We start from the raw sequence: 26,242 nt of genomic DNA, 5'->3' as shown, positions 1-26,242 counted from the left end.
AGATTTACAGTGCCCCTTTATCTTTTTGAAATTGTAATTTTTTTTAACTTTATTTACTTATTTTGAGAGAGCATCCACGTGGCAGGGGCTGGTGAGGGGAACAGAGGGAGAGAGAATCCTAAGTAGGCTCCATACTGTCAGCATAGAGCCTGACGCGGGGCTTGATCCCATGAACCCTGAGATCATGACCTGAGCTGAAATCAGGAGTCGGATGCTTGTATTTCTATTCCACTTTGCCTTCAGAATTTTATCCTAATGCACGTATTTATGTTTATTTAATAATTCATCCTTTTCATAATTCTTTGTACAGGAATATGTATATATGTTTAAATTTAAAAATTCTTCTAGATTGTTATGAGCACAGTTATTAGTGCATGTTGGTCAACTATGAATACTATACATTTTAAAGGCAAAATTTATTGAAATTTTGGAATTTATTGGAAATGTACATCTTGATGGGCAGGACTTTTTCCAATTAGTGCATGTGTATGAATGTCATTGCTTAGATAATAAAAAGCTTTGGTATCAATCTATTCTTGTTTCTTAATACATGTAAATATTGAGAAAGCATAGTGACAAAAGTAAGGGGAAGAGTTGTTACAGCAGTTTCTATTTGAAAGCAACAATTGGAAACTGCCTGACATGCAAAGGATGTTACCCATACGTTAGAGTTACTCACGTAGTAAGCACAGAAGCCGGTAATCTATCATATTATTTTTTTATAGGTTATGCCAGAATTGGAGCAATATATCACAGTAAGATTAGGAATGGGTGAGCAATATGCCATTATTTATAATGTGGGAGAATGATTAAATCCCAGGTGGGTTGGCATTTCAGATTTTGGACCAGAGTACATGTGGAATTGAGGATTTAGAAATGAATTTTTTCTTTTTTTTTTTTAAACGTTTATTTTTGAGAGAGAGAGAGAGAGAGGGTGTGTGTGTGTGTGTGTGTTTGTGTGTGTATATGTATGTATGTATGTATGTATGTATGTATTTGTGTGTGTGTGCGTGCACGGGAAGGGTGGGGCAGTGGCAGAGGGGAACAAAGGATCCAAAGCAGGCTTATGCTGTCAGCAGAGAGCTGGATATGGGGCTTGAACCCATGAATATCAAGATCATGACCTGAGCTGAAGTTGGATGCTCAACCAACTGACCTACCCAGTTGCCCGAGAAATGAATATCTTTAAACCTCAGTTGTGCCTATATATGTTTTGAAAGGTTTTAGCGTAGTTCTGGGTGTGTCTGTATTAATTTGAAGAGTTAATTGCCACTTGGAAGGTAGGTGCATTGGTCGAGGAGTGACTGCGGTATGTTTCCTGTCTCCTGGTAGGTAGGCAGAGATGGGCATCTTGAGCAGGAGCCATGGGAGCAGGGGCATCTGGTTGGCTCAGTCAGTTAAGCGTCAGACTTCAGCTCAGGTCATGATCTCACTGCTTGTGGGTTTGATTTCTGCAGTCAGACTCTGTGCTGACAGCGCAGAGCCTGGAGCCTGCTTCAGATTCCCTCTCCCTCTCCCTCTCCCCCTATCCCCCCCTCTCTCCCCTCTCTCCCCCCCTCTCTCCCCTCCCCCCTCCCCCCTTCCCCCCTCCCCCCTCTCTCTCCCCCTCTCCCCCGTCCCCCTCTTTCTCCCCCTCTCTCTCCCTCTCTCTCCCCCCTCCCCCTCTCCCCCTCCCCCTCTCGCCCCCTCCCCCTTTGTCTCCCTCTCCCTCCCTCTCCCTGTCTGTCTCTCTCTGTCTCTCTCTCTCTCTGTTGCTCCCCCACTGGAGCTCTGTCTCCGTCTCTCTGAAAAATAAACAAACATTTAAAAAAAAAAAAGCCACTGGAGTGAACAAGCTCCTTCGTTGCTGGTACGTTGTCATAGTTAAGGCTTTCCATAGGTAATGTTGATGGGGCATGTGGGAAGGTTAAATTGACCAGGACTGCTCTGTGATTTGGACTATCTGTGTAGTGGGCCCAGCTGAGTAGCACTTTTGAAAGCTGTTTGATATTTACTGTTTTATCTTTTTTTTTTATGGCTTTATCTTTTAAATTACATGTAACTTTGGTGTTTTGGTATACTTTATAAAATATAAAGATGTCTTTTTCTTGTTTTTTTAAAAACTATTTTTATTATTTTTAAATTTATTTATTTATTTTTTAATTTACATCCAAGTTAGCATATAGTGCTATAATGATTTCAGGAGTAGATTCCAGTGATTCATCCCCTATGTACAACACCCAGTGCTCATCCCAACAAGTGTCTTCCCCAGTGCCCCTTACCCATTTAGCCCATTCCCCACCCGTAACCCCTCCAGCAACCCTCAGTTCTCTGTATTTAAGAGTCTCTTATGTTTTGCCCCATTCCTTGTTTTAATATTACTTCTGCTTCCCTTCCCTTATGTTCATCTGTTTTGTATCTTAAATTCCTCATATGAGTGAAGTCATATGATATTTGTCTTTCTCTGACTGGCTAATTTCGCTTAGTATGATATCCTCTAGTTCCATCCACGTAGTTGCAAATGGCAAGATTTCATTCTTTTTGGTTGCTGAGTAATACTCCATTGTAGATATATACCATATCTTCTTTATCCGTTCATCCGTTGATGGATGTTTGGGCTCTTTCCATACTTTGGCTATTGTCAGCTGCTATGAACATTGGGGTGCATGTGCCCCTTCGAAACAGCACACCTGTATTCCTTGGATAAATACCTAGTAGTGTAATTGCTGGGTCGTAGGGTAGTTCTATTTTTAATTTTTTGAGGGATCTCTATACTGTTTTCTAGAGTGGCTGCACCAGTTTGTGTTTCCACCAGCAGTGCAAAAGAGATCTTTCTCTGCATCCTCACCAACATCTGTTGTTGCCTGTGTTGTTTATTTTAGCCATTCTGACTGGTGTGAGGTAGTATCTCATTGTGGTTTTAATTTGTATTTCCCTGATGATGAGTGATGTTGAGCGTTTTTTCTTGTGTTGGTTGGCCATGTCTTTGGAGAAGTGTCTATTCATGTCTTTTGCCCATGTCTTCACTGAATTGTTTTTTGGATGTTGAGTTTGATTTTTTTTATAGATTTTGTATACTAACCCTTTCTCTGATATGTCATTTGCAAATACTTTATCCCATTCTGTTGGTTGCCTTTTAGTTTTGCTGATTGTTCCCTTTGTTGTGCAGAAGCTTTTTATTTTGATGAGGTGCCCCAGTAGTTCATTTTTGGTTGTTTCCCTTCCCAAAATATAAAGATGTCTTAAATTACCATTTAAAGCTTTTTTTTTTTTTTTTTTTTTTTTTTTTTTAATGCCTTTTACCATTCAAATCTTTAAGTAAAATGCAGAGACTGATGTGGGGCTTGAACATGCAAACCACAGGACCATGACCTGAGTGGAAACCAAGTCGGATGCTTAACCAACTGAGCCACCCAGGTGCCCCCCCTTTTTAATTTAAAATGCTGCTGCATGGTCACGTCCATTTCTGTATGTGCTATAAATTCCTTAAATGGTTTCTGTTGATGTGAGACTTTTGGGTTGCTTCCGGTATTTTTGTTTTCTTTTTAAGTTGCTTTATTTTTCAGATACCACTTAATAACTGTGTGACTGTCAGACAGTAACTTATGTCTCTTATCCTTTATCTGCAGAATGGGATGCAGGTTCACATTTCTTTATCTGAAACCTTTGGGACCAGATTTGTCTTGGAATTCAGGATTAATTTGGAAAATAGAAAGTGTGTATATTTTAAATCAATACCCCATCAGAGTCTGAGACAGCATTCTAATCAGTGTTTGTTCAGAAAAAGAAAATACATTTCTAAGTAGGATACTCTAAATAGCCTCACTTAGGTGAGGTCAGGTTTTGCTTCAGAATGTATTATGAAAAAATTTAGTTTTCAGAGCTTTCTGGGTGTTGAAATTGTGATAAAAGCATATGAACTGGTAGTAGTACCTACCACAAAAAGTTACTGTGAAATCAAATGAATTAAGATGCAGAAAGTATTTATAACAGTACCAGGCACATACTGAGGGCTAAGTAAGTATAGGTATAGTTCAGCCTGGTTTTATTTCGTCCCCCCCCCCCCCCCCCAGCTTTATTGAGAAATAATGAACATATAACATTGGGTACTTTTTTAGTTTTTGATTTTTAAAAATTTATTATTTTTTATTTTTAAGTAATCCATACATCCAATGTGGGGTTCGAACTTACAACCCTGAGATTGAGTTGTATGCTCCACTGACTGAGCCAAACAGGCACCCCTCTAGTTTGATTTTTTTTTTTTGTACTTTGATTATTTATGTGTATATATATATATATATTTTGGGGGGGAGTGCAGGCAGGGAAGGAGCCGGGGGGGGGGGGGTCGGGGACAGAGAATCCAGAGGTGGGCTCTGCACTGACAACCTGACAGAGAGCCCAATGTGGGGCTGGAACTCATGAACTGGGAGATCATGACCTGAGCTGAAGTCAGATGGTCAACTGACTGAACCACCCATGTGCCCCTTTTTTGTACTTTGATTTTTAATTGTGTATGAAATAAAGTATCTTTTCATAAGTTATTAATTCATTTCTGTTTCTTTTTCTATAAATTGTCTATGTCTCCAGCTTTTTTGTGTGTGTGAGATGTTGGACTTACTAATGTGTACGAATTTATTTTAATTAAAGAAAAATTTTTAAGTTTACTTTGAGAGAGAGCGCATGAGCGTGGTAGAGGCAGAGAGAGAGGGGAGAGAGAATCCCAAGCAGGGCCCAATGTGGGGCTTGAACTCATGAACCGAGGTCATGCATCATGACCTGGGCTGAAATCAAGAGTCAGGCACTTAACCAACTGAGAGCCACTCAGGCACCCAAGAATTTTTTTAAATTTTTTTTTTTTTTTAACGTTTATTTATTTTTGAGACAGAGACAGAGCATGAACGGGGGAGAGTCACAGAGAGAGGGAGACACAGAATTTGAAACAGGCTCCAGGTTCTGAGCTGTCGGCACAGAGCCCGACGCGGGGCTCGAACTCACGGACCGTGAGATCGTGACCTGAGCCGAAGTCGGACGCTTAACCGACCAAGCCACCCAGGCGCCCCAAGAATTTTTAATATATTAAGGAAATTATTAGCTTTTTGCATTTCCCTAATGACTAATGATGAGCATTTTTCATGTGCTTATTTGATGTCAGTATAGTTTCTTGGCTGATGCCTGTTCACATTTTTTTGCTCATTTTTAATTGGATTGTTTATTTTCTCATTGAACTTTAAAGAGTTCTTTATATATTTTATATAAAGGTCTTTTATCAAGTATATTTATTGCAGACATTTTCTCTTGAGTCTGTGGCTTGTCTTTGCATTGTTTTAACAGTGTCTTCTGCAGAGCAGAACTGATTTTAATCAAGTCCCATTTTATCAAATACTTCTTTTATGGCAAGGGAGTACACTTTCTTCTTCCCTAGGTATTCCTTTGTTGGACAGTTCTAATTGATCTTTAGTATTTTTGCTCATTAGTCCTTATAGTTTCAATGAATTGAATGATCTTTACACATTGAATATGTTTGTTCTCTCTTCTCATGACAACCACTCTGATATTTAAAGGCAGCTTGCATATGATGGAGGTACCCCTTACTGCCCAAATTAACTTTTCTAGTTACCTCACCTGTATTTAGTCAGTAATCGTCTCCAAAGCCTCTTTATCTGTCTGTGCAGTCGTCTTTGTCAAAAGTCAAAGGTTTTGTTTAAATTTAACCTTCAGCAAATCATGTGATACACATTTGTCCAAAACATTAGATGTTTAAGTTCTTTATCTGGATCTCTTCTATTAATGTGGATTATGATGGTTTATCTGCTTTAGTATTTCAATTTTTAGCTGCTACCAAAGGTAGTAAAATGTAATAGAACTCAGGGTGGATCTTTTTATGGGGTGTTTTGGCCATTTGTTTAATTGGTAACTATTCATGTCATGAGCCTCACTGGGCCTGTTTTTCCTCATCTGTGTTGATGGCTTTGGTGAAAGTGAAAGGAAATATATTCACTTTCTTACAAGGGTGAAAGAAGTATATATGTTGTTAGTATGTATATACATACTAGCATACAGTTACATGTGTATATCTGTATGTATCTAGCTTCAGTAAACATTAATTCATGGTCAGTCTTGTTTCATTTTTATTCTTATATACTTTTTTTTTTTAATGTTTATTTATTTTTGAGAGAGACAGAGTGCCAGGAGGGGAGGGCCAGAGAGAGAGGGAGACACAGAATCTGAAGCAGGCTCCAGCCTCTGAGTTGTCAGCAGAGCCTAATGAGGGACTCGAACTCATGAACCAAAGACCGTGACTTGAGCCAAAGTTGGATGCTTAACTGCCCAGCCACTCGTGCGCTCCTGTCTACTCTCCTTTTTAAAGTCTCCCTTATTTTGAAGCAAATTCCAGACATTGTATTTCATACATAGATAGAATTCTTTAAAAGATAAGGATTCCAAAAAAGATAACTGCAGTACCATTGTTACTCTTTAAGGTACTTAATATGTATCTTTGGCAGTTTTTATTATGTTTTAAGTGTATGAACAGACTATTCTCAGACTGTAGGCAATTCAAGAGATAGGAAAGTCTTGTCCCTCATCCCATCCTTAACAATGACCTTATCTCTACATAACACAGATCTGCCTCATTCTTTTTAAATAGCTACATAGTATTTAGATATGTGGCTGTATGATACTTTAAGTTGTTCTTTATTGGTAGGTGTTCATATTGTGTATGAAAGCAAAAACCAGGAAACAAAGTTGTGAGTTTCCTTGTTACTTATGTTAATTTCATACTCATTTTAGAGTAAATGCGTGTAAATAAAACTGCTTGCTTCAAGGGTAAGTCTATTTATTTGACATGTACATTTTTGAAAACATTTATTTTGAGAGAGAGCTTGTGTGCACAAGCTGGGGAGGGGCAGAGAGAGAGAGAGAGAATCCCATGCAGGCTCTGTGTTGTCAGCACAGAGCCTGATGCAGGGCTCGATCTCACAAACCCTGAGATCATGACCTGAGCTGAAATCAAGAGTCAGAGGGTTAACTAACTGAGCCACCCAGTTGCCCTAGAAATGTAGTTTGGCTTTTACTACTCTGTAGAATTTCTTTGAATGAGCAGACCACTTTATTGACTGTCCTGTTAATGAATATTTAGATCTCATTGTTTTAGAATGATGTTGCTATGGGCATAGTTCTGTTATGCTGAACCATGTGGAATTGCTATTAGTTGATTATTTTTAAAACAGAGATTTCATATGGTTCAGCTGAATACATCTTTTGGTGTATGTTTGCACGAGTATCTATTTGGTAAGTACTTTGAAATGAAATTGTTGTGTCCTAAGTGTTATGTTTAGTTTTTATAGATAATGCCAAAGTTCAGTTTCCTCTACCACCAGTTGAAGCTGCTTTACCTTCCCCACAATACTTGATATTGTGAATTTTAGCTCTTTTGATGGTTGTGTTGTGGTATCTTATTATGGTTTTAATTTGCTAATGAATTAAGCATCTTTTAATGTATTTTATATGTTTATTGAATATCCTTTCTCTTTGAGTGAGTTGTCAAGTCTCTTGATCATGTTTTAATTAGGCATCTTTTTATTAGTTATATGCATTCTTTATATAGTCTCAATACCCTCCACTCTAGTTTGGTAGTTCTTAAATAGTATTGTTTTATGGACAGATTTAATTTTGGTGAAATTTCTTTCTTTTCCTTTATGGTTAGTGCTTTTTGTATCTGGTTTAAAAAAACTTAACCCACCTGAGGTCCTAAAGATACACTCCTGTATTCTAAAAACTTTGCATTTACCCCCATATGTACGTCTCTAATGCATCTGGATAGGTAAGAACTCTTGTTAAGTGAAGGAAATTTACCTCTTTTTTGGTAATACTAGTTGCAGTTAGGTGTTTCACATTTTATTGTTTCTTTTAACTTTAACATGCTCAAATTTTAGATTTTGTGTAAATTAATATGGATTATGGGCTTTGTATCTGAGAATTTCCCCATTCCAGTGTAATGTATTTTTTAAAATTCTCTTTTATAATGTATGTATAGTTTCATTTTCTGTATTTAAGTCTTTGATTAATCCAGGATATATTGTAATACTTGAGGTAAAAATCCAACTTTATTTCCCTGAGATATTCCAGTACCTTTATTGAATAATCCATCTTTCCCATAGAGATTTGAAATTCCACAATCAATATACACTGATGTCCTGCATATATTTTGCTCCTTCTCTCTTTTAAGCCAGTAAAAATATTTTTTAGTTTGAAAATTTGCTGAAACTATGCATACTCTCCCTGAGACATGTGTGCACATTTTCATACAGTTTCACAAAATGTGAAGAAACTGTGAAACCCATTCATAAATCTCTGATCAAACTTACCAATTTTTTAAATACTTCAAGGAGTATCCTTCATTCACAGAAGACTTGTTACCCCACCTATTTATTTTTCTTTACAAAACTATGTATACTCCTAGTATTTTAATGACTGATAATGTTTGTGTTTCTGTTGCTAAGGGAATCATCCATTTCCTTTCAAAATTAAGAATCCTCAAGGGAATAGTGGGCATTTAATTAATCTTTTATGTGCCATTGCTTTCTGTGTTTTAGATAAGCAGTATGAGGCCTAGAGAGATAATACGGCTTGCCAAACTTTTGCACATCTAGTTACTGGCTTAGCTATGTTGTTTAACATCATGCTTGTCATGTGTTTCCTTCATTACGATAAATTCCCTCCTTTATATGTTAGCTAACGTACTAAAGATTGAGTAACTAGTGATGCTAGAATCTAGTGATGTTGGGGCACCTGGCTGGCTCAGTCAGAAGAGTGTACAACTTTTGATCTTGGGTTTGTGAGTTCGAGCCCCATGGTGGGTGTAGAGATTACTTAAATAAGAAAATGTTAAAATCAAGTGATGTTAAGAGACATTTTTTAAGTATCTGATAGCGGATAGTGCTGGGCTAAGTTTTAAATTAAGAACTTTCTATACATCCAGTCTTCACACTTAGCTTGAGGAATAGTAGGACTTAGAATGTAGTTTTGGATTCCTTGCGTGAAGCTGGTAGACACAGGGCGCATAAAGGAGAATTGATGAACTTACAGGTTAGAGCCCACTAAGAAAAATCTTGCTAAAAGATTATTAAAAATACGTCCTGTATTATGGCAGAGTGGTAATAGCTATGTTAATTTGCATCTATGTGATGTTGTATAACTTGTAAAATATACTTATCTGTTCAACCTGCCCTTCAGAAATATTTTGTTAATTTTTTGCTGAAGAAATAGCCTGAACTTCTTAAGGCCTCGTTTTAGCCAGAAAGTGGCAGAATTGGCACACGTTCATTGAACTCCTAAACCTGTCTTAGCTAGGAACATGTTTCTGTTTATATAGTCAATTTAGATTAAAACAGTAATGCATAGCTTCTCTGGAAGAAAATAACTGATATTTATTTACTTTTTTTTTTTTTTTTTAACACTTGATGTTTTAAGATACCAAATGAGTTTATGTGACAGAGAAGCTGGGATATTTGAGGGAGGAAAGCAGTTGAAAGTAATTGTTCTGCATTTTAGGATAAGATAGCCTTGCTCTCTCTTCTAAAGATATAGTTGTAAATACTTGTTGCAGAGCTAAATGATGAAGGGAAGGTGTTTATTTTATATATTAGAATACTCTTGTGGAGAACTTGGACAGCATTTATTATGCAGAACTCTGTTGGTAATGTATGTTTAGAAATTTAAAAATAGGTAATGTATTTTAATAATTCATCTGTAGGGTTGTTTTTGCTATACAATTGAATAGATGAGTTGATTATACTTGCTAATGTAACTTTTAGTTACAACTTTTAATGAGAATATTTTCTGTAGGGCTCTTTATTACTTTGTACTTAAAGTAGATTTATTTTTATTTTTTTTTTTTTTAAATTTTTTTTTCAACGTTTTTTATTTATTTTTGGGACAGAGAAAGACAGAGCATGAGCGGGGGAGGGGCAGAGAGAGAGGGAGACACAGAATCGGAAACAGGCTCCAGGCTCCGAGCCATCAGCCCAGAGCCCGACGCGGGGCTCGAACTCACAGACCGCGAGATCATGACCTGGCTGAAGTCGGATGCTTAACCGACTGCGCCACCCAGGCGCCCCTAAAGTAGATTTATATAATAAGCACACAACAAAGTTAGACATAGGAAAGATGGCTTATTTATAAGAATAGTAACACAACATGACAACATGTATTTTCTCTGATTTTAGGAGAAATGGGAGTAATAAAAGTGAAACTTGAAGTAGTTTCTTTTTTAATTTTTAATGTTTTGCTTATTTTTGAGAGAGAGACAGAGCATGAGCAGAGGAGGGGCAGAGAGAGAGGGAGACACAGAAGCAGGCTCCAGGCTCTGAGCTGTCAGCACAGAGACCAACATAGGGCTCAAACTCGAGATCATGACCTGAGCCGACCTTAACTGACTGAACCACCCAGGTGCCCTGAAGTAGTAGTTTTCTTTGTTTCTTTTTTTTTTAATTTGTTATATTTTATTTGTTTTAATGTTTGTTTATTTTGGGGGAGGGAGGGGCAGAGAGAGAGAGGGAGACAGAGGCTCGGAAGCAGGTTCTGTGCTGTCAGTACAGAGCCTGATGTGGGACTTGAACTTAGAAACTGTGAGATCATGACCCGAGCCAAAGTCATATGCTTAACTGACTGAGCCACCCAGGTGCTTCCCGAAGTAGTAGTTTTTACAAATAGGGATACTGACATTTATTGTTCATGTAAATGCTGTTCTTTGTTTTTTAGTCAGAAAGATATTTATTACATAAAACAATTAGAAACAGCCTACATAAAATTTGGCATTAAGATGGTAGAGTGCTATGCAGTGGCAAAAGTGATGTGATAATACATTTAATGACATCTCACAGACCTTTGTGAAGCTAAACATACTAAGCACTCCCATAATGTATTCATTAGGAAATAATTCCTTCGGTAAGGCTGTAAAGTAGCCTAGGTCAGTGACTTCCCTTCTGAACAGATGAGGAAATTAAAGCCCTCAGGAAAACTCCTGAAGTTAGGGGTCTTGCCTGAGCTCTGAAGAGCTCGTTTAACCAGGGCAACGTAAGTCTCCAGACTCAGCTACCCTACTCTTTTCACTTGTTAGTAAAAGCTGTGGTGGTATTTCTTCTGGTTTGATTTAGACTTGACTTTGCTTGACTCAGATGTCAGAGTCACCTTTTAATTTTCAACTTTTCAGTATCTTAGGCTTAGTGATTGGTACTTCTGAGATTATGAAAGCTATAGTTCCTTTCTTTCTGCTGGAAAATATCTAAGACTAAAACAGGTATTAGGTCCCTTCTAAAGGTAAGTAAATATTAATCTAACAAGTTAAATTAGATTTAAAGCCATTGGGTAGTATTAAAAATTGTGCATTGAATTCATGTAATCATCCCTTTGCCTATATTTGATGGTTTGTTAATTGGGATCTGTAATTTGGCTTTTCTTAAATGTAAGTGCACTTTTTAAGTATAAACAGTTAAGTTTGGCATAAACATTTTGCCATTGTTTTTCTACTGCTAAGTTCTGGGAGAATTAATCATAATACCAGTTTGAGTCATATTTTCATCTTGTTTAGAAAGGCTAACAAAAAATGTTTATGATGATAGAAATTAAAGATAGTAAAAATGAATTGCCCAAGTACAAAATGAATAGTAACTGTAAGATTTACTACTTGCGGATATGCATAGATAGCCACTGTAGTCACTTAGGCACCAGAGCAGCTGTTAAGAAAAAAAATCTTTGAAGTTATATGGCTTTTAGGGTTAGGAGAAAGAATGGAAACAGAATTAGAGAAAGAAACCTGACCCTGAGATGGGTTTCTAGACAGAGCTGGCATACCTTATGGGCAGCCCTACACCAGAGAAATAAACTGCTGGAATGTTTTCATTTATTGTGTTACACTGTCTAGATTCTACTAAATAAATTTTAGTTCAAGCATTTTTATTTGAAAAACCCATAATAATCTCCAAGAAGGTTTGCTGAGTCCTTTAATTCTGAATTGATCTAGTTGCTTAATGCTGTTGAAATCTCTTGAATTAAGGATAATGATTTTAAGGGACTTGAATGACTAGGGAGAGGTCACTAAAAGGTGGAAGGGGAAATGTCAAATATGTAAACATTCATTAATTTCTTTACAGTTTAACCTTATTGCAGTTATTTCAAGACTGATTCTGTGCTCTTAGCCAGATATCATTATTTGTTAAATTTTACATTGATGTCACTTAAATTTTTATCCTTGACTTATTTTTAATTTTTATAGATAAAGTGGAGAATTTTAGTGAAGAATATGAAAAGAATAGTCACCATATTTACAAAAATGCTGAAGACAGTACTAAGAAATCCAATGCAGAAACAACAGTAGCTTCTGGATACAAAGCTGATGAAATCAAGGAAACGAATGATACTTGGAACTCCCAACTTGGAAAAAGGTCAGAATCTCCATCAGAAATATCTTCCATCAAGGGATCTGTAAGAACTGGTTTGTATGAATGGGATAATGATTTTGAAGATATCAGATCAGAAGATTGTATTTTAGGTTTGGATAGTGATCCTCTTTTGGAGATGAAGGATGAAGATTTTAAAAACCGGTTGGAAAATCTAAATGAAGCCATTGAAGAAGACATCGTGCAAAGTGTTCTTAGGCCAAGCAACTGTAGGACGTACTGTAGGGCGAATAAAGCAAAATCCTCACAAGGAGCATCAAGTTTTGATAAGCTAATGGACGGCACCAGTCAGGCCTTAGCCAAAGCAAACAGTGAATCAAGTAAAGATGGCCTGAATCAGGCAAAGAAAGGCAGTGTAAGTTCTGGGACCAGTTTTAGAGGGACGGTTGGACGGACTAGAGATTACACTGTTTTACATCCATCTTGCTTGTCAGTTTGTAATGTTACCATACAGGATACTATGGAACGTAGCATGGATGAGTTCACTGCATCAACACCTGCAGATTTGGGAGAAGCTGGCCGTCTAAGAAAAAAGGCAGATATTGCGACTTCTAAGACCACTACTAGATTTCGACCTAGTAATACTAAGTCCAAAAAGGATGTTAAACTTGAATTTTTTGGTTTTGAAGATCATGATGAGACAGGAGGTGATGAAGGAGGTTCTGGGAGTTCTAATTACAAAATTAAGTATTTTGGCTTTGATGATCTCAGTGAAAGTGAAGATGATGATGAAGATGACTGTCAAGTGGAAAGAAAGACAAGCAAAAAAAGAACTAAAACAGCTCCATCACCCTCCTTGCAGCCTCCTCCTGAAAACAGTGATAATTCCCAGGACAGTCAGTCTAGTACTAATAATGCAGGTAAGACTTAAAAAAATTATTACAAGTAAATGCATTTTAAGTTTAAGTCAACAGCTACTGAGTTTCTGCTTAGGTACTTAATTTTAACTTGTTATGTTTAATTTTAATAGAAGTATTATTTAGAACCACAGATTGTACCTTATCCAGAGGTACAGTGTTTTAAATGTTCATAATCAAGTTCCACATTGTAAGGATCAATTTATAGATTGGGTTTTTTAATATTTGTGTTTTAATTCTGCCTTTAGCACTTGAGAATTTTAGTGTGTGTGTGTGTGTACAGGAATATTAGACATCTTGATGTTTCAACTTTGAAAATCCAAATGCAGTTGGGGACTTGGTAGATTTTGGACATTTAGAACTACATAGATAATAGATGGTTTGTAATGAGGGAAATATTAGAAAATTAAAATTGATTAAAAGCATTTGTAGTTGGCTCAAAAGTAAACTAATGTTTTAAAACATTGTCAAGAAATCTTAAGTTTAAATTAGAAAGTAAATGTTAATCTTAAAAATCATCCTCTTGAGTTGATTTAATAAAATTGAAAAGTGCTAGTTAAGTATTTATTCACTCTTACCAGTGAAAATTTAATTTGTCTCTTAAGATAGTAGGGCCAGTAATGACTGGAGGCTCTCAAGGAGTTGATAGTTTCTACTGTGAGAGACCAACACAAGTAGGTTAGCTTCGCTATAATTAAGTCACTACCTGACAAGGGCTTAGTGAAGTGGATTGATTGTTGAGTGAGGAAGAGTAAGCAAAAGCCTCTGGGATCCAGGGGCTATATTTATATATATTTAACCAAATACATAGTTTCTCTGTATCGCTTTACTTGTTAAATAACGTTTTTGTCTTGTTAAGTCATATAAGAAGTGTCATTATGGTGAATTAGAATTCTAATAGTATTCTTACATATAGATTCTTGTGTACATTATAAGTCATACTTGAGACTACCTACTATTTTGCTTTATTTGGCCTAAAAATAGTTTTGTTAGATTAGAGTCACTCTTCAAAACTAGAGGCATATAAGAATAGTCCCTAAGGGCTCACTCCTTACTCCTCTAACTGTAAAAATTAATAAATAAATAAGGGGGTTATCAATTCAGCCAGTGTTGTCTTGAATCTCTTCTGGAGAATTGAAGTTTGCAGCATCCTTGCTAGTCACATGAGATGACTGGGCAGACAGCTTAGGGTTGCTTTGTCAGGAGGATGATAAGTAATCATGCACAAAACCTGAGCTCCTTTCTTCCTGCAATTTACTTAGCTCTTTCTTCTAACTTTGGTAGCAAGTTATTTTGATCAGCAATTGAAAAATCTCTGGCTGAAATTTACATTTTGGGGTAATGTAACTTTTTAAGCTTTGAAATGTGAGATCATCAGGCTCCCTTTCAAAAACTTCTTTCATATTGCTACCAAATAAAATTAAAAAATTAGAGACCATTTGATACATCCAGGGTCTTCAACTGATGTATGAAATAGCAAACATTTTGAAAAAATTTTTTTAATGTTTGTTTATTTTTGGAAGAGAAAGACAGAGCATGAGCAGGGAAGGGGCAGAGAGAGGGGGACACAGAATCTGAAGCAGACGCCAGGCTCTGAGCTGCCAGCACAGAACCCAATGCGGGGCTCGAACTTATAAACGGTTGAGAGCGTGTCCTGAGCCGAAGTCGGATACTTACCTGACTGAGCCACCCAGGTGCCCCATGAAATAGCGAACATTTTTAGTATATGTGCTGCCGAAGCGAGCACATTAGCGAACATTTTTAATGGTTGGGCTAGTGATAGTGAAAAGTCTTCCTATTTTACTTTTTTGTTTAGGCTAGAAGAAATTTTAACTGCTTAGGAATTTATCTAATTATTTGGTTATTTTTGTATGAAGACCCACAAATCATTGAGCTACATTGTACTAGGTCATTTTATATCTTTTGCCAAAAATAGCTGTCTTTTTTTTTTTTTTAATGTGACTTTTGTAGGTGCAAGCAGACATTCTTTGAAGGCCAGCATGATTCAGTATACTTAAGCTCTAGAAAAATGTTAAAGGTAGATAACTGTGTGTATATTTAAACTAGACTGCCCAATGTCAGTGTCCGTAGATACCCAGCAGTTATTTTAGAAAAGAATCAGTTTTGCCATTTACAGAAAATAAAACTGAAGCACATACATACTAACTTGGTTTCTGATTTTCTTCTAAAGTTGGGGTCGGCAGGCCAGGAGGGTGAGAATGGCAAAATGAGACTTAATATCGTTAGGGATATTTTGTCAACTGAATGGTGCTTTTTATTCCTGTATTCTTTTACCCTGCAAAATGCCACTCCCCAAATGTTCATAGGTTGTTTGGGAGATAATTTGAAATATTGGAAAGCTAGCTAGTTTTGATTACCATTTCAGAAAACTTGGATTTTACAGAGGATTTGCCTGGTGTGCCTGAAAGTGTGAAGAAGCCCCCAAATAAACAAGGAGATAAATCAAAAGAAAACACCAGAAAGATTTTTAGTGGTCCCAAACGGGTAAGTAAAGCATTATCAGTGATTTGTATTATTTATATATTATTGGAGGACTCAGTTCTGGAGTTTTTAATCTGAAAATTACTAACAAATTTTGGGTTCAAAGAATGTAAGTCAATTTTTAAAAAAAATTGTAAGCATTTTTTTGAAGTGTGGTAAAATATATACTTAGCATAATTTTTATTATATGTACAATTCAGTAACGTTAAATACATTCACAGTGTTTTGTAACCATCCCGTTATCTATATCCAAAACATTTCATCATAGCAAAAACTCTACCCATTAAACAATAACTCCCCCTTTGTCCTCCCAGCCTGTGGTAAACACTATTCTACTTTTTGTCTGTATGAATTTGCCTATTCTAGTTATCTCGTGTAAGTGGAATCTTACAATTCTTACCTTATCTGTGTCTGGCTTATTTCACTAAGCATAATGTTGTTAGGGTCCACCCATATTGTAGCACATATCAGAATTTCAGTCCTTTTTTTATGGTGGAAGAACATTCCATTGTATGTATATACTACATTTGTTGTTGTTTTTCAAGGGTGTTTTATTGAAGAGAAGACCAGACTCTGCCATCCACTGGTACAACTCCTCTATTATGTGATATAAATATATTGAAGGTTACTGTTGTCCATAAACTGGCTGGCTTAAAACATGTTTATTCTGTCACAGTTCTGCATGCTAGAAATCCAAAATTAAGATGTTGGGAGGGTCTTGCTTTCTAAAAGACACTAAGGGGGTTATTTGTCCTTGCCTCTTCCAGCTTCTGGTGGCTCCAGGTGTTTCTTGGCTTATGCTGCATAACTCCATTGTCTGTCTCCGTCACATGGCCTTCTCCCTCTTTCCCTGTCTTCTTTCTCTTAGAGGAACATTTCGTATTTATCACATCTTGTTTATTCATCTGTTGGTGGACACTAGGGTTGTTTTCACCTTTTGGCCATTTTGAGTCCCTGCTTTCAATACTTTTGGATAAATAGGAGTAGAATTTTTGAGTGAGTAGGTGTGTGTTTAGCTCACTGTTTTATACCTTGACTAAACCACTTTACATTCCCACCAGCAGAGGGTTCCATTTCCTCCATGTCTTCACCAACACTTATTTTCTGGGTTGTGTTGTGTTGTTTCGTTTTGTTTTGAAGTAGGCTTCACGCCCAGCGCAGAGCCCAATGCGGGGCTTGAACTCACACCCTGAGATCAAGACCTGAGCTGAAATCAAGAGTCAGATGCCCAACCACCTGAGCCACCCATGTGCTCCCCCCTTTTTTCTGATAATAGCTATTTTTTCTTTCTTTCTTTTTTTTATAATAGCTATTCTAATGGGTGAGAAATGATATCTAATGGTTTGATTTGCATTTCCCTGACTAGTGATGTTGAGCATCTTTTTGTGGTACTGAGTGGTCATTTGTATATCTTTTTTGGAGAAATATCTTTTCAAGTCCTTTGTACATGTTTGATTTTTTTTTTAATCTTACAAAATTGTTCATTAACATTTTTTAACGTTTTTATTTATTTTTGAGACAGAGACAGAGCATGAGCAGGGGAGGAGCAGAGAGAGGGGGAGACACAGAATCTGAAGCAGGCTCCAGGCTCTGAGCTGTCTGCACAGAGCCTGACGTGGGGCTCAAACTCACGGAGTGTGAGATAATGACCTGAGCTGAAGTCAGACGCTTAACCGACTGAGCCACCCAGGAGCCCCTAACATTTTTTTAAATTTAAGTCCAAATTAGTTAACATACAGTGCAGTAATAATTTCAGGAATAGAATTTAGTGATTCGTCACTTACATATAATAATACCCAGTGCTCATCCCAAGTATCCTCCTTAATGCCTCTCACCCCTGATTTTTTTCCTTAAATTTTTTTTTAATTAAAAAATTTTTTTAAGTTTATTTATTCTGAGAGAGAGAGAGAGAGAAAGGGAGCATGTAGGGTAGGGGCAGAGAGAGAGAGGGAGAGAGACTTCCAAGCAGGCTCTGCAGTGACACATCAGAACTCATGAACCGTGAGATCATGACCTGAGCTGAAAACAAGAGTTGGGTGCTTAAATGACTGAGCCACCCAGATGCTCCTTTGTGTATGTTTGAATTGAGTTTTTTTTGTTGTTGTTGTTAATAGTTCTTTATGTAGTCTAGATATTAATCTCAGATAAATAATTTGCACATAGATCCTTCATTCTGTGACTTGTCCCTTCATTCTCTTGATAGTATGCTTTGATGCACAAGTTTTTAATTTCAGTAAAGTCCCAATTTGCTTTTTCTTTTGCTGCCAGAATGTCATTGCCAAATCAGATGCATGACTTTTCCTTTATGTTTTCTCCTAAGAATTTTATAGTTTTAGGTCTTTGATCCATTGTGAGTTAATTTTTGTATATGGTGTAAGTTAAGGGTCCAACTTCATTCTTTGGGTGTGGGGGGTGTCCAACTTCATTCTTATGCATTATGTAAGTCATTTAATATGGTCCAGCATGGGTATTCAGAATAATTTGCTTGACTTTACCTGTTCAATAAAAAATTCCTTATATAACTTGTTCTTTGTTTTGTTGTTGAAAGTTGCAAGTTGTCAACATCTTTTGCAGATTGAACTGCTTTTGAGCAGCTCAAGAATGAGGGTGTCCAAGAATGAGTAAAGCCAAGTCTTAATGGCCTCATTTTATTTTTATTCTTTTACCTCTGTAAAGAGCTAATTTGGAATCTTTTCAAAGTAATTGTGCTATACTTTTGTACCCCTTCATGTGACCAACCCCTCACCAGAAAAAAAAAAAAAGTGCTTGATGCTAATTTTTTTTAATTTAATTTTTTTTGAACTCGAGTTATTTCTTTAATCTTTTTTAATGTTTATCTTTATTTTTGAGACATTAAGAGACAGAGCACGAGTGGGGGAGGGGCAGAGAGAGAGGGAGACACAGAATCCGAAACAGGCTCCAGGCTCTGAGCTCTCAGCACAGAGCCCGACACGGGGCTCGAACTCACAGACTGTAAGATCATGACCTGAACCCAAGTTGGACGCTCAACCGACTGAGCCACCCAGGCGCCCCGGTGCTAATATCAACAAACTTAAAACTTCAGAGCTTTGCTCTGGGGTGAGAGCCCAGGGGTCAGGGCAGTGTGGGATATAGTCTGTATGGAATATATAGACTATAGTCATTAATGCTTAGGTGCCGCTTTGGTTTGTATGAAATTGTGCATGGCATGTGTTAATTCCAGAGCAATAGTTATCAACTTCTTTGGTCTCAGGATTACTTTATAATCTTAAAAAATTTACTGAGAATCACAAAGAACTTTTGTTTTTTAAAGACCTTTTGATTATATGTGCAGATCAGTATCAAATTATAAGTGGAAACATTTCAAAAATACATATTAATAATTCACTTAAAATGACAACCCATTACATGTTAGTATAACATTTTATGAAAATTACTTTCTCAAAGTGAGAAAAATAACATTGTTTTACATTTTTTACAAATCTTTTTTAAAGTTTGGCTTAATGAAAGACAGCTGGATTCTCATAGCCCCTGCATTCAATATATTTCATTAATGCTGTTTTGGTTGAAATATATGAAGAAAATCCAGCCTCACACAGATAAGTATTTTTAATAGCCTTTTCAGGTAATTGTGAATGTTGTTCTTCCATAAGATACCAAGACTCAACAAATAGGAGTTTCTTAAAGATTAGTTGCAGTTTGGAATTTAAAAGCATGCCAATGAACCTTTCATATTGTTACATTGAAATCTGTCGGTCTTTCACTTTTTTTTTTGTCTTCACTTTGAATGGAATTTTTACACGTACATACTTTGTGACATCATCCATTGGTCATTTGGAAAATACTGGTTACACTAATTGATGTGCAGATCTTTCGAATGGTGACACATCTCATTATATGGTATCAGAATCACAGTATCACTGCCAAAGTCATCAGAAGTCTTAAGTATTGGGAAGCTATCAGTTTCATAGTGGTAGGTAAAAGGTCTAAAATTTTAGTTGCTTAAAAGTTGAAATTTTTTCATTGGCAGAAAATACTTCAGGGTGAATGACAGTGATAGGTCCACTTTGTTCATATTTGAGAAAATGTGTGCCTAATACCAAGTCTGTATTACAGCCCTGTAAGCATAGCTTGTCAATTAGTTTTTCAGATAGAGAATGGTGATCCAGAGGTGCCTGGGTGGCTCAGTTGGTTAAGTGTCCAACTCTTGATTTTGGCTCTGGTCATGATCTCAGGATTGTGAGATTGAGCCCATTATCGGGCTCTGCACTGAGTGTGGAGCCTGCTTGGCATTCTCTCTCTCCCTCACTTTATGCCCCTCCCCAACTCTAAAAAAGAATGGTTTTCCAGGCAAAATGTGAGTAGTTCAGCTTGCAGCTTGAGCAGTTACATGTTCTTCTTCGACAAAACCACTGTACTTTGTATGTAGCAGAAGTGGGTTTTTTTTTCTTAAGTTTATTTTGAGAGAGAGAACGAGTAGGGGAGGGGCAGAGAGAGCGGGGGAGAGACAGAATCCCAAGTGGGCTCTGCACTGTCAGCGTGGAATGGGGCTCAAACTCACGAACCTGTGAGATTATGACCTGAACTGAAATCAAGATTCAGTCACTTAACCAACTTAACCGACTGAGCCACCTGGGTGCCCCTGTATGCAGCAAGAGTGTTTTATGCATACTTCTTTTTTTTTTTCCTTTTTTTTTTTTTTTAAGTTTATTTATTTTTGGGACAGAGAGAGACAGAGCATGAATGGGGGAGGGTCAGAGAGAGAAGGAGACACAGAATCTGAAACAGGCTCCAGGCTCCGAGCTGTCAGCACAGAGCCCGACACGGGGCTCGAACTCACGGACCGCGAGATCATGACCTGAGCCGAAGTCGGCCGCTCAACCAACTGAGCCACCCAGGCGCCCCTATGCATACTTTTTTTGTTGCACAGAATATTAGTGTATTTGATAGTTGTGATTTAATAAAATGAATAATTTTTACTCCTTCATCAGAGGCTTTTTCTTATATGAAACTGCATTTTATTTTTAAACTACGAAGTATCTGGCAGTAAAGAATATGACTGCTTACACAGTTTGGAGCCCCTATCTAGATTCATGCTAAGACTCCAACAGCTTTACCTGTTGTTTACTATTGTTTTCGCACTGTCCTTATGAATGACTAGACAGTGAAAAAGGCAAATAACCATCTTGTTGTGAAAATGGTTGAGTTTCGTGGATGCCTAGCACATGTTTTGAGAACTGCTGATTTATAGCATTCTACTTTATTTTCCTCCCTCTAGACTTTTTATTATGAAAAGTCAAAATATTTAGAAAATGTGAAAGCAGTATGATGAATACCCACATCCTCTATTTAGATTGATTCCCAGTTAATATCTTGACTCAGTTGCATATACATGATCTCCTCCCCTACCGTATATAAATGTATGTGTAACTTTTTTCTGTCTTATTTGAAAGTTGTGGAGTTATAGATGGCATACATTTTTAAAGAAAAAAGACAATCTCATATTCAACTGTGGTGATATGATTACAGTACTTAAAAAAATTAGCAATTCTGTGCATTGCCTGGGTGGCTCAGTCTTTTAAGCATCCGACTCTCGATTTCAGCTGAGATCCTGATACTGTGGTTTGTGAATTCAAGGCCTGCTCTGCACGCTGACTGTGCAGAGCCTGGTTGGGATTTTCTCTCCCTCTCTCTCTCTGCTTGCACTTGCGTGTTCTCTCTCTAATGAACTTTTTAAAAATAGAAATTCTTTGATATTATGTGATATCTAGCCCGTATTTCATTTTCTCCAGCTATCTCCTGATTGTCTTTTAGTTTTTCTTTTTCCCTCAAACCATAATCTTTTAGTTGTTAATATTTCTTGAGTCTTAAACAGTCCCATCTTTTAAAAATTCTTGTGGCACTGATTTTATTTTAACGAATTCATGTTATTTTCCTTACAGAATGTTCCACATTCAGAATTTATATGATTTTTCCTCTGGTGATGTCTTTTAAGTCATTACTCCACTATATTAAAGTAGCTTAGTTGCATAGACCACTGGAATTCTGTAAGTTTGATTAGGTTTGGGTTAAACATTTCGACAAGACTAAGTCAAAGTGATAATTGTGTATGCTGCTTTACGTCAGAAGCTACATAACACCTGGTTATTCTACTCTTAATATTGTTTGACCACCAAATGAAGGTTGTGATCACCAGCTCTCCAATAAAGGCATATTTTTCCTTTTATAATTTAGTAATAATTTAGAAGTAAGCTTCTAGGTGCCACCTTGGCACCATGCGAATATCCTGTTCCCCATTATGTTTCACTTCATCATTTTAGCATCCACTGTTGCTTGCATCATTTATTACACTGATGGTTGCAGAATGGTGAGATTTCTAATTGCCGTTTCTTCTGCATTTAAAAACTGGAATTCTGTAAAGAATGTTCTTCCTCCTCTCCCTACTCCTTTGCTCTCATTCTCTTCTACCCTATAGGCTCAATACTTTTTTTAACTGTTTATTTTTGAGAGAGAGCGCGTGTGCATGCATGGTGGGGGAGGGCAGAGAGAGAGGGAGACTGAGGATCCAAAGTCAACTCTTCACTGAAAGCAGAGAGCCTGATGCAGGGCTTGAACTCACATTCTGCGAGATCGTGACCTGAGCCGAAGTTGGACGCTTAACTGATTGAACTGCCCACATGCCTCAAGACTCAGTAATTTAAAAAAAAATTTTTTTTTAACATTTATTTATTATTGAGAGACAGACCGTGAGCAGGGGAGGGCCAGAGAGAGAGGGAGACACAGAATCTGAAGCAGGCTCTAGGCTCTCAGCTGTCAGCACAGAGCCCGATGTGGGGCTTGAACTCATGAACCACGAGATCATGACCTGAGCCGAAGTCGGACACTTAACCGACTGAGCCACTCAGGCGCCCCTCAATTTTTAAAAGAATTTTATTTATTTTTTTTAATTGTTTATTTGTTTTTGAGAGTGAGTGAGCAAGCAGGGGAGGGGCAGAGAGAGAGGGAGACAGGATCCAAAGTGGGCTCTATGCTGACAGCAGAGAAGACTCAATAACTTTTACTTATTAAATGTATTTACAATAGATTTGGCCAGTGTGAACCATTTCAAGGTATCTCTTGTGTCCTTTTGCTATAACCCCATCATCTTTTTATTTTATTTTATTTTTATGATTTTATTTTATTTTTAAAAGTAACCTCTACACCTAATGTGAGGCTCAGTCTCACAACCTCAGCATCAAGAGTCGCATGCTCCACTGACTGAGCCAGCCAGGAGTCCCAACCCCATCATCTTTGAGTACTTCCCTTGCTTCCTGCACAAGAGATGACTTGAGATTCATCTTTTTTTTTTTTTTTTTTTTTTAAGTTTATGTATTTATTTTGCGAGAGTGCTGGAGGGGCAGAGAGAGAGAATCCCAAGCATCTGCACTAGAGGCACAGAGCCCGACACAGGCCTCAAACTCCTGAACCATGAAATTATGACCTGAGCCAAAGCCATGAGTTGGACACTCAACTGACTAAGCCACCCAGGCGCCCCTGAGACTCCTCTTATATTTTACCTGTTTTAGTCACAGAATCATCCATTTATGCAAGGATCCTTGGTTCTTTTTGTATGGGTATAGTATTTTGAAACCCAGATCTGAGTGCTGGCTGTATTTGTTTCTTATAGTTTCTTTTGTTGAATGGAGCTCTGAAACATGTAGAAAAATAAACTATGAGTTCATGTTGATAGTTTTCATTTCAAATGTAAGATTATGAAAGTTTGTACTTAGTTTACGTGCTTTATTCTTACAGTATATGTTATTTTTAAAATGGCGATACTAGTATTATTATGAAAAATAAGTACATTGAGTGAAGTTTAAGATTTTTCCAGTTCTTGTGGTCTTTAGATTATTTCACTAAGGATGAAGTCATAGTAATGTGTTCCCAAATTTTGAAGTAATTTTATCTTGTGTGCTTTTGTTAATTTGATATTCATTTGCAATCATTTTTACTCATTTGTGTTCAGGTTTTTAACTTAGTTTTAATTTTAATATTGGAGTCATTTCTTTGCTACTAATGTGGCTTAGAAGGCAGCAGTGTATACGTACTTGACCCGATTATGAAGGAATCTGTCTGGCCTAAAGTAAATCGGGTCATATAACCTAGTAGGCTGAAGACCTATTTACTGTTGATGGATAGTATCTGAGAAAAATTCAGAAAGTGATTGTTAATTTATAAAACCAAAAGAACTTATGAAATTGAACTCATTTGAAAAATGTAATATGGGTGAAGCACACCTAAAAACAATAGTCCTAAATAACATTTTATTCCCTGAAGAGGCTTAACTTCAGTGTTTTGATTTCCTTTTTTTTTTTTTTTTTTTTAACGTTTATTTATTTTTGAGACAGAGAGAGACAGAGCACGAACGGGGGAGGGTCAGAGAGAGAGGGAGACACAGAATCTGAAACAGGCTCCAGGCTCTGAGCAGTCAGCACAGAGCCCGACGCAGGGCTCGAACTCACATACTGTGAGATCGTGACCTGAGCCGAAGTCGGACGCTCAACCGACTGAGCCACCCAGGCGCCCCTTGATTTCCTTTTTTAACAGCCTACTGAAATATTTGCCGAAACCCTCTTTATTTTAAGTGGGATTGTGTCACAATTTCTTCACATATATTAGTACTATTTAGGTGGAGCAGCAGTTTTCAAAAAGAAACTTTGATCATTACTGTACCTTAATAAAAATAATAAAAATGTTTTAGATCCCATGGAAGTTACGTACTCTTATGAAAATATCTAGGTAAAGGATTTAGAAGCTTACTTCAGGAAGAGAGCAACAAGAAGTTAAATGGTATAAAATAGCTCATAGGAAATAGGTCATCCATTTACCTTCAGGACACTAAAAGACTACTTCAGAGTTGTTAAAAAGGAGAGAGCCATTGAGAAACAGAAATAAGGGAAATTTTACCTGTAGAGTTTTGATGAGTATAAAGGAATAGAGGAAATAAGTGGATCAAAATTTTAAGCATTTAGTTAAAACATATGTGTAAATTAATACAGTGGAAATGATAGGTGTTTTATATATAAAAATTAGGATTCATGTTGTCTGTGCAAAAAAAATAGATAAGCTCAATTCTCAAAGGAATTTTTATGTAGGTTACCCCAAATCTCCAGAGGAGAAGGAAGGGGGGGCGGTAAGTAGCTGGGTGTAGAAAATGTTCTCAGCCGTTGTTCCCGTTTTCCAGTTCTCCATTATAATAGAAACACCTTCATGTAGCTGATAGGTCACTGGGAGTATCTGGGTCTTCTCTAATCTGATTAGATTTAAAGACACTAATGACCTCATTTCCAAGTGAAGAGGTGGCTTGTGGTGGCAAGCCTTCCTACCTATTGGGCTTTTCTTAGGCTTGGTACTGTGGATGTTTTGGACTCAATAAATCTTACTTGTGGTGTTGGCCCTAGTAAATTGGAGGATATTTAGTAACTGGCCTCTATCCATTAGATGCTAGTAGAACCTGCTTCCCACTCCAATCCTTCTCCCCACTGCCCAACCCACCACCAGTTGTTTCAACCAAAAATGTCTGCAGATATTGCTAAATGTCTTGTGGGGATCAAAGTGGGCTTCCCTCCCATTGGAGTGTGTGTGTGTGTCTTGAGAATAAGTTGCAGACTTGATGCCCATTATTCCTAAATCCCTTAGTCTGTACTTTTAAAACACAAGAGCACTCTCCTCTGTAGCTACAGCATTCCCAACCAGGAAGTTGGTTTGACATTGATACTGTAATACAGTCTAAGTCACAGATCCATTCAGATTTTACCAATTGCCTCAATAATGGCTTTATGGCAAAATAAATGCCCCACATTTCTCCCAAAGAGCCCGTGATCCAGTCCAGAATCACATGTTGTGTTTTGTTGTGACAAGTCTCTAGTCTCCTTCAATCTGGAACATCTTTCTTTCTTGGTCTTTCTATGGCTTTGACATCTTTGAAGGGTTAAGATCAGTTATTTGTAGAACGACCCTCAATTTGTGTTGTGATTTAGGTTATATGTATTTGGTAGAAATACCACAGAAGAGATGTTCTGTTCTCATTGCATCATATCAGGTGGCACACAGTTGTGTTTGTACCATTACTATTGATATTAACTGATCCCTTGGTGTTGGTCAGGTTCCTCAGCTTTCCTCGTTAAACTTTGATCCACTAGTTTTAGCACTCATTCTTGCCCAGATCAGTTTTTTACTGTGATGGTTGTTGAGTGATTTTTCCTAATTACATCATTCCTTCTACAGTTATTAGCAGTTGGCCTTTTCCTCTAAGATAGATCTTTTCCTCACATCCATGTATGTAAGAATATGTGAATGTATATATTTATATATTCATTTCTTTATGTCGTATGAACATGGATTCCTGTTTTATTTAATCATTTGTTACTGTTATTAAAAAAAAATTTTTTTTTAACGTTTTATTTATTTTTGAGACAGGGAGAGACA

General features: G+C 37.1%; 1 protein-coding gene across 5 annotated transcripts in view; it reads left to right on the top strand.

The window, feature by feature from the left end:
* The window catches only part of WAPL (WAPL cohesin release factor), a 92,718-nt gene that overhangs the window by 15,743 nt on the left and 50,733 nt on the right, over window positions 1–26,242 (top strand). For 3 of the 5 annotated variants that reach the window (XM_042909226.1, XM_042909225.1, XM_042909224.1), the window contains exons 3-4: window positions 12,254–13,297; window positions 15,681–15,799. In XM_042909226.1, the coding sequence (XP_042765160.1) occupies window positions 12,254–13,297; window positions 15,681–15,799 (1,163 nt within the window). Of the gene's footprint in view, window positions 1–7,037; window positions 7,270–12,253; window positions 13,298–15,680; window positions 15,800–26,242 lie in introns of those variants that run through there. The other 2 variants (XM_042909228.1, XM_042909227.1) reach the window with 2 other exon arrangements.

The sequence above is a fragment of the Panthera leo genome, chromosome D2, assembly GCF_018350215.1.
Source record: "Panthera leo isolate Ple1 chromosome D2, P.leo_Ple1_pat1.1, whole genome shotgun sequence".
Lineage (NCBI taxonomy): Eukaryota > Metazoa > Chordata > Mammalia > Carnivora > Felidae > Panthera > Panthera leo.
Note: the sequence above shows the minus strand (reverse complement) of the source record. Positions and strands in the feature narration are given on the sequence as shown.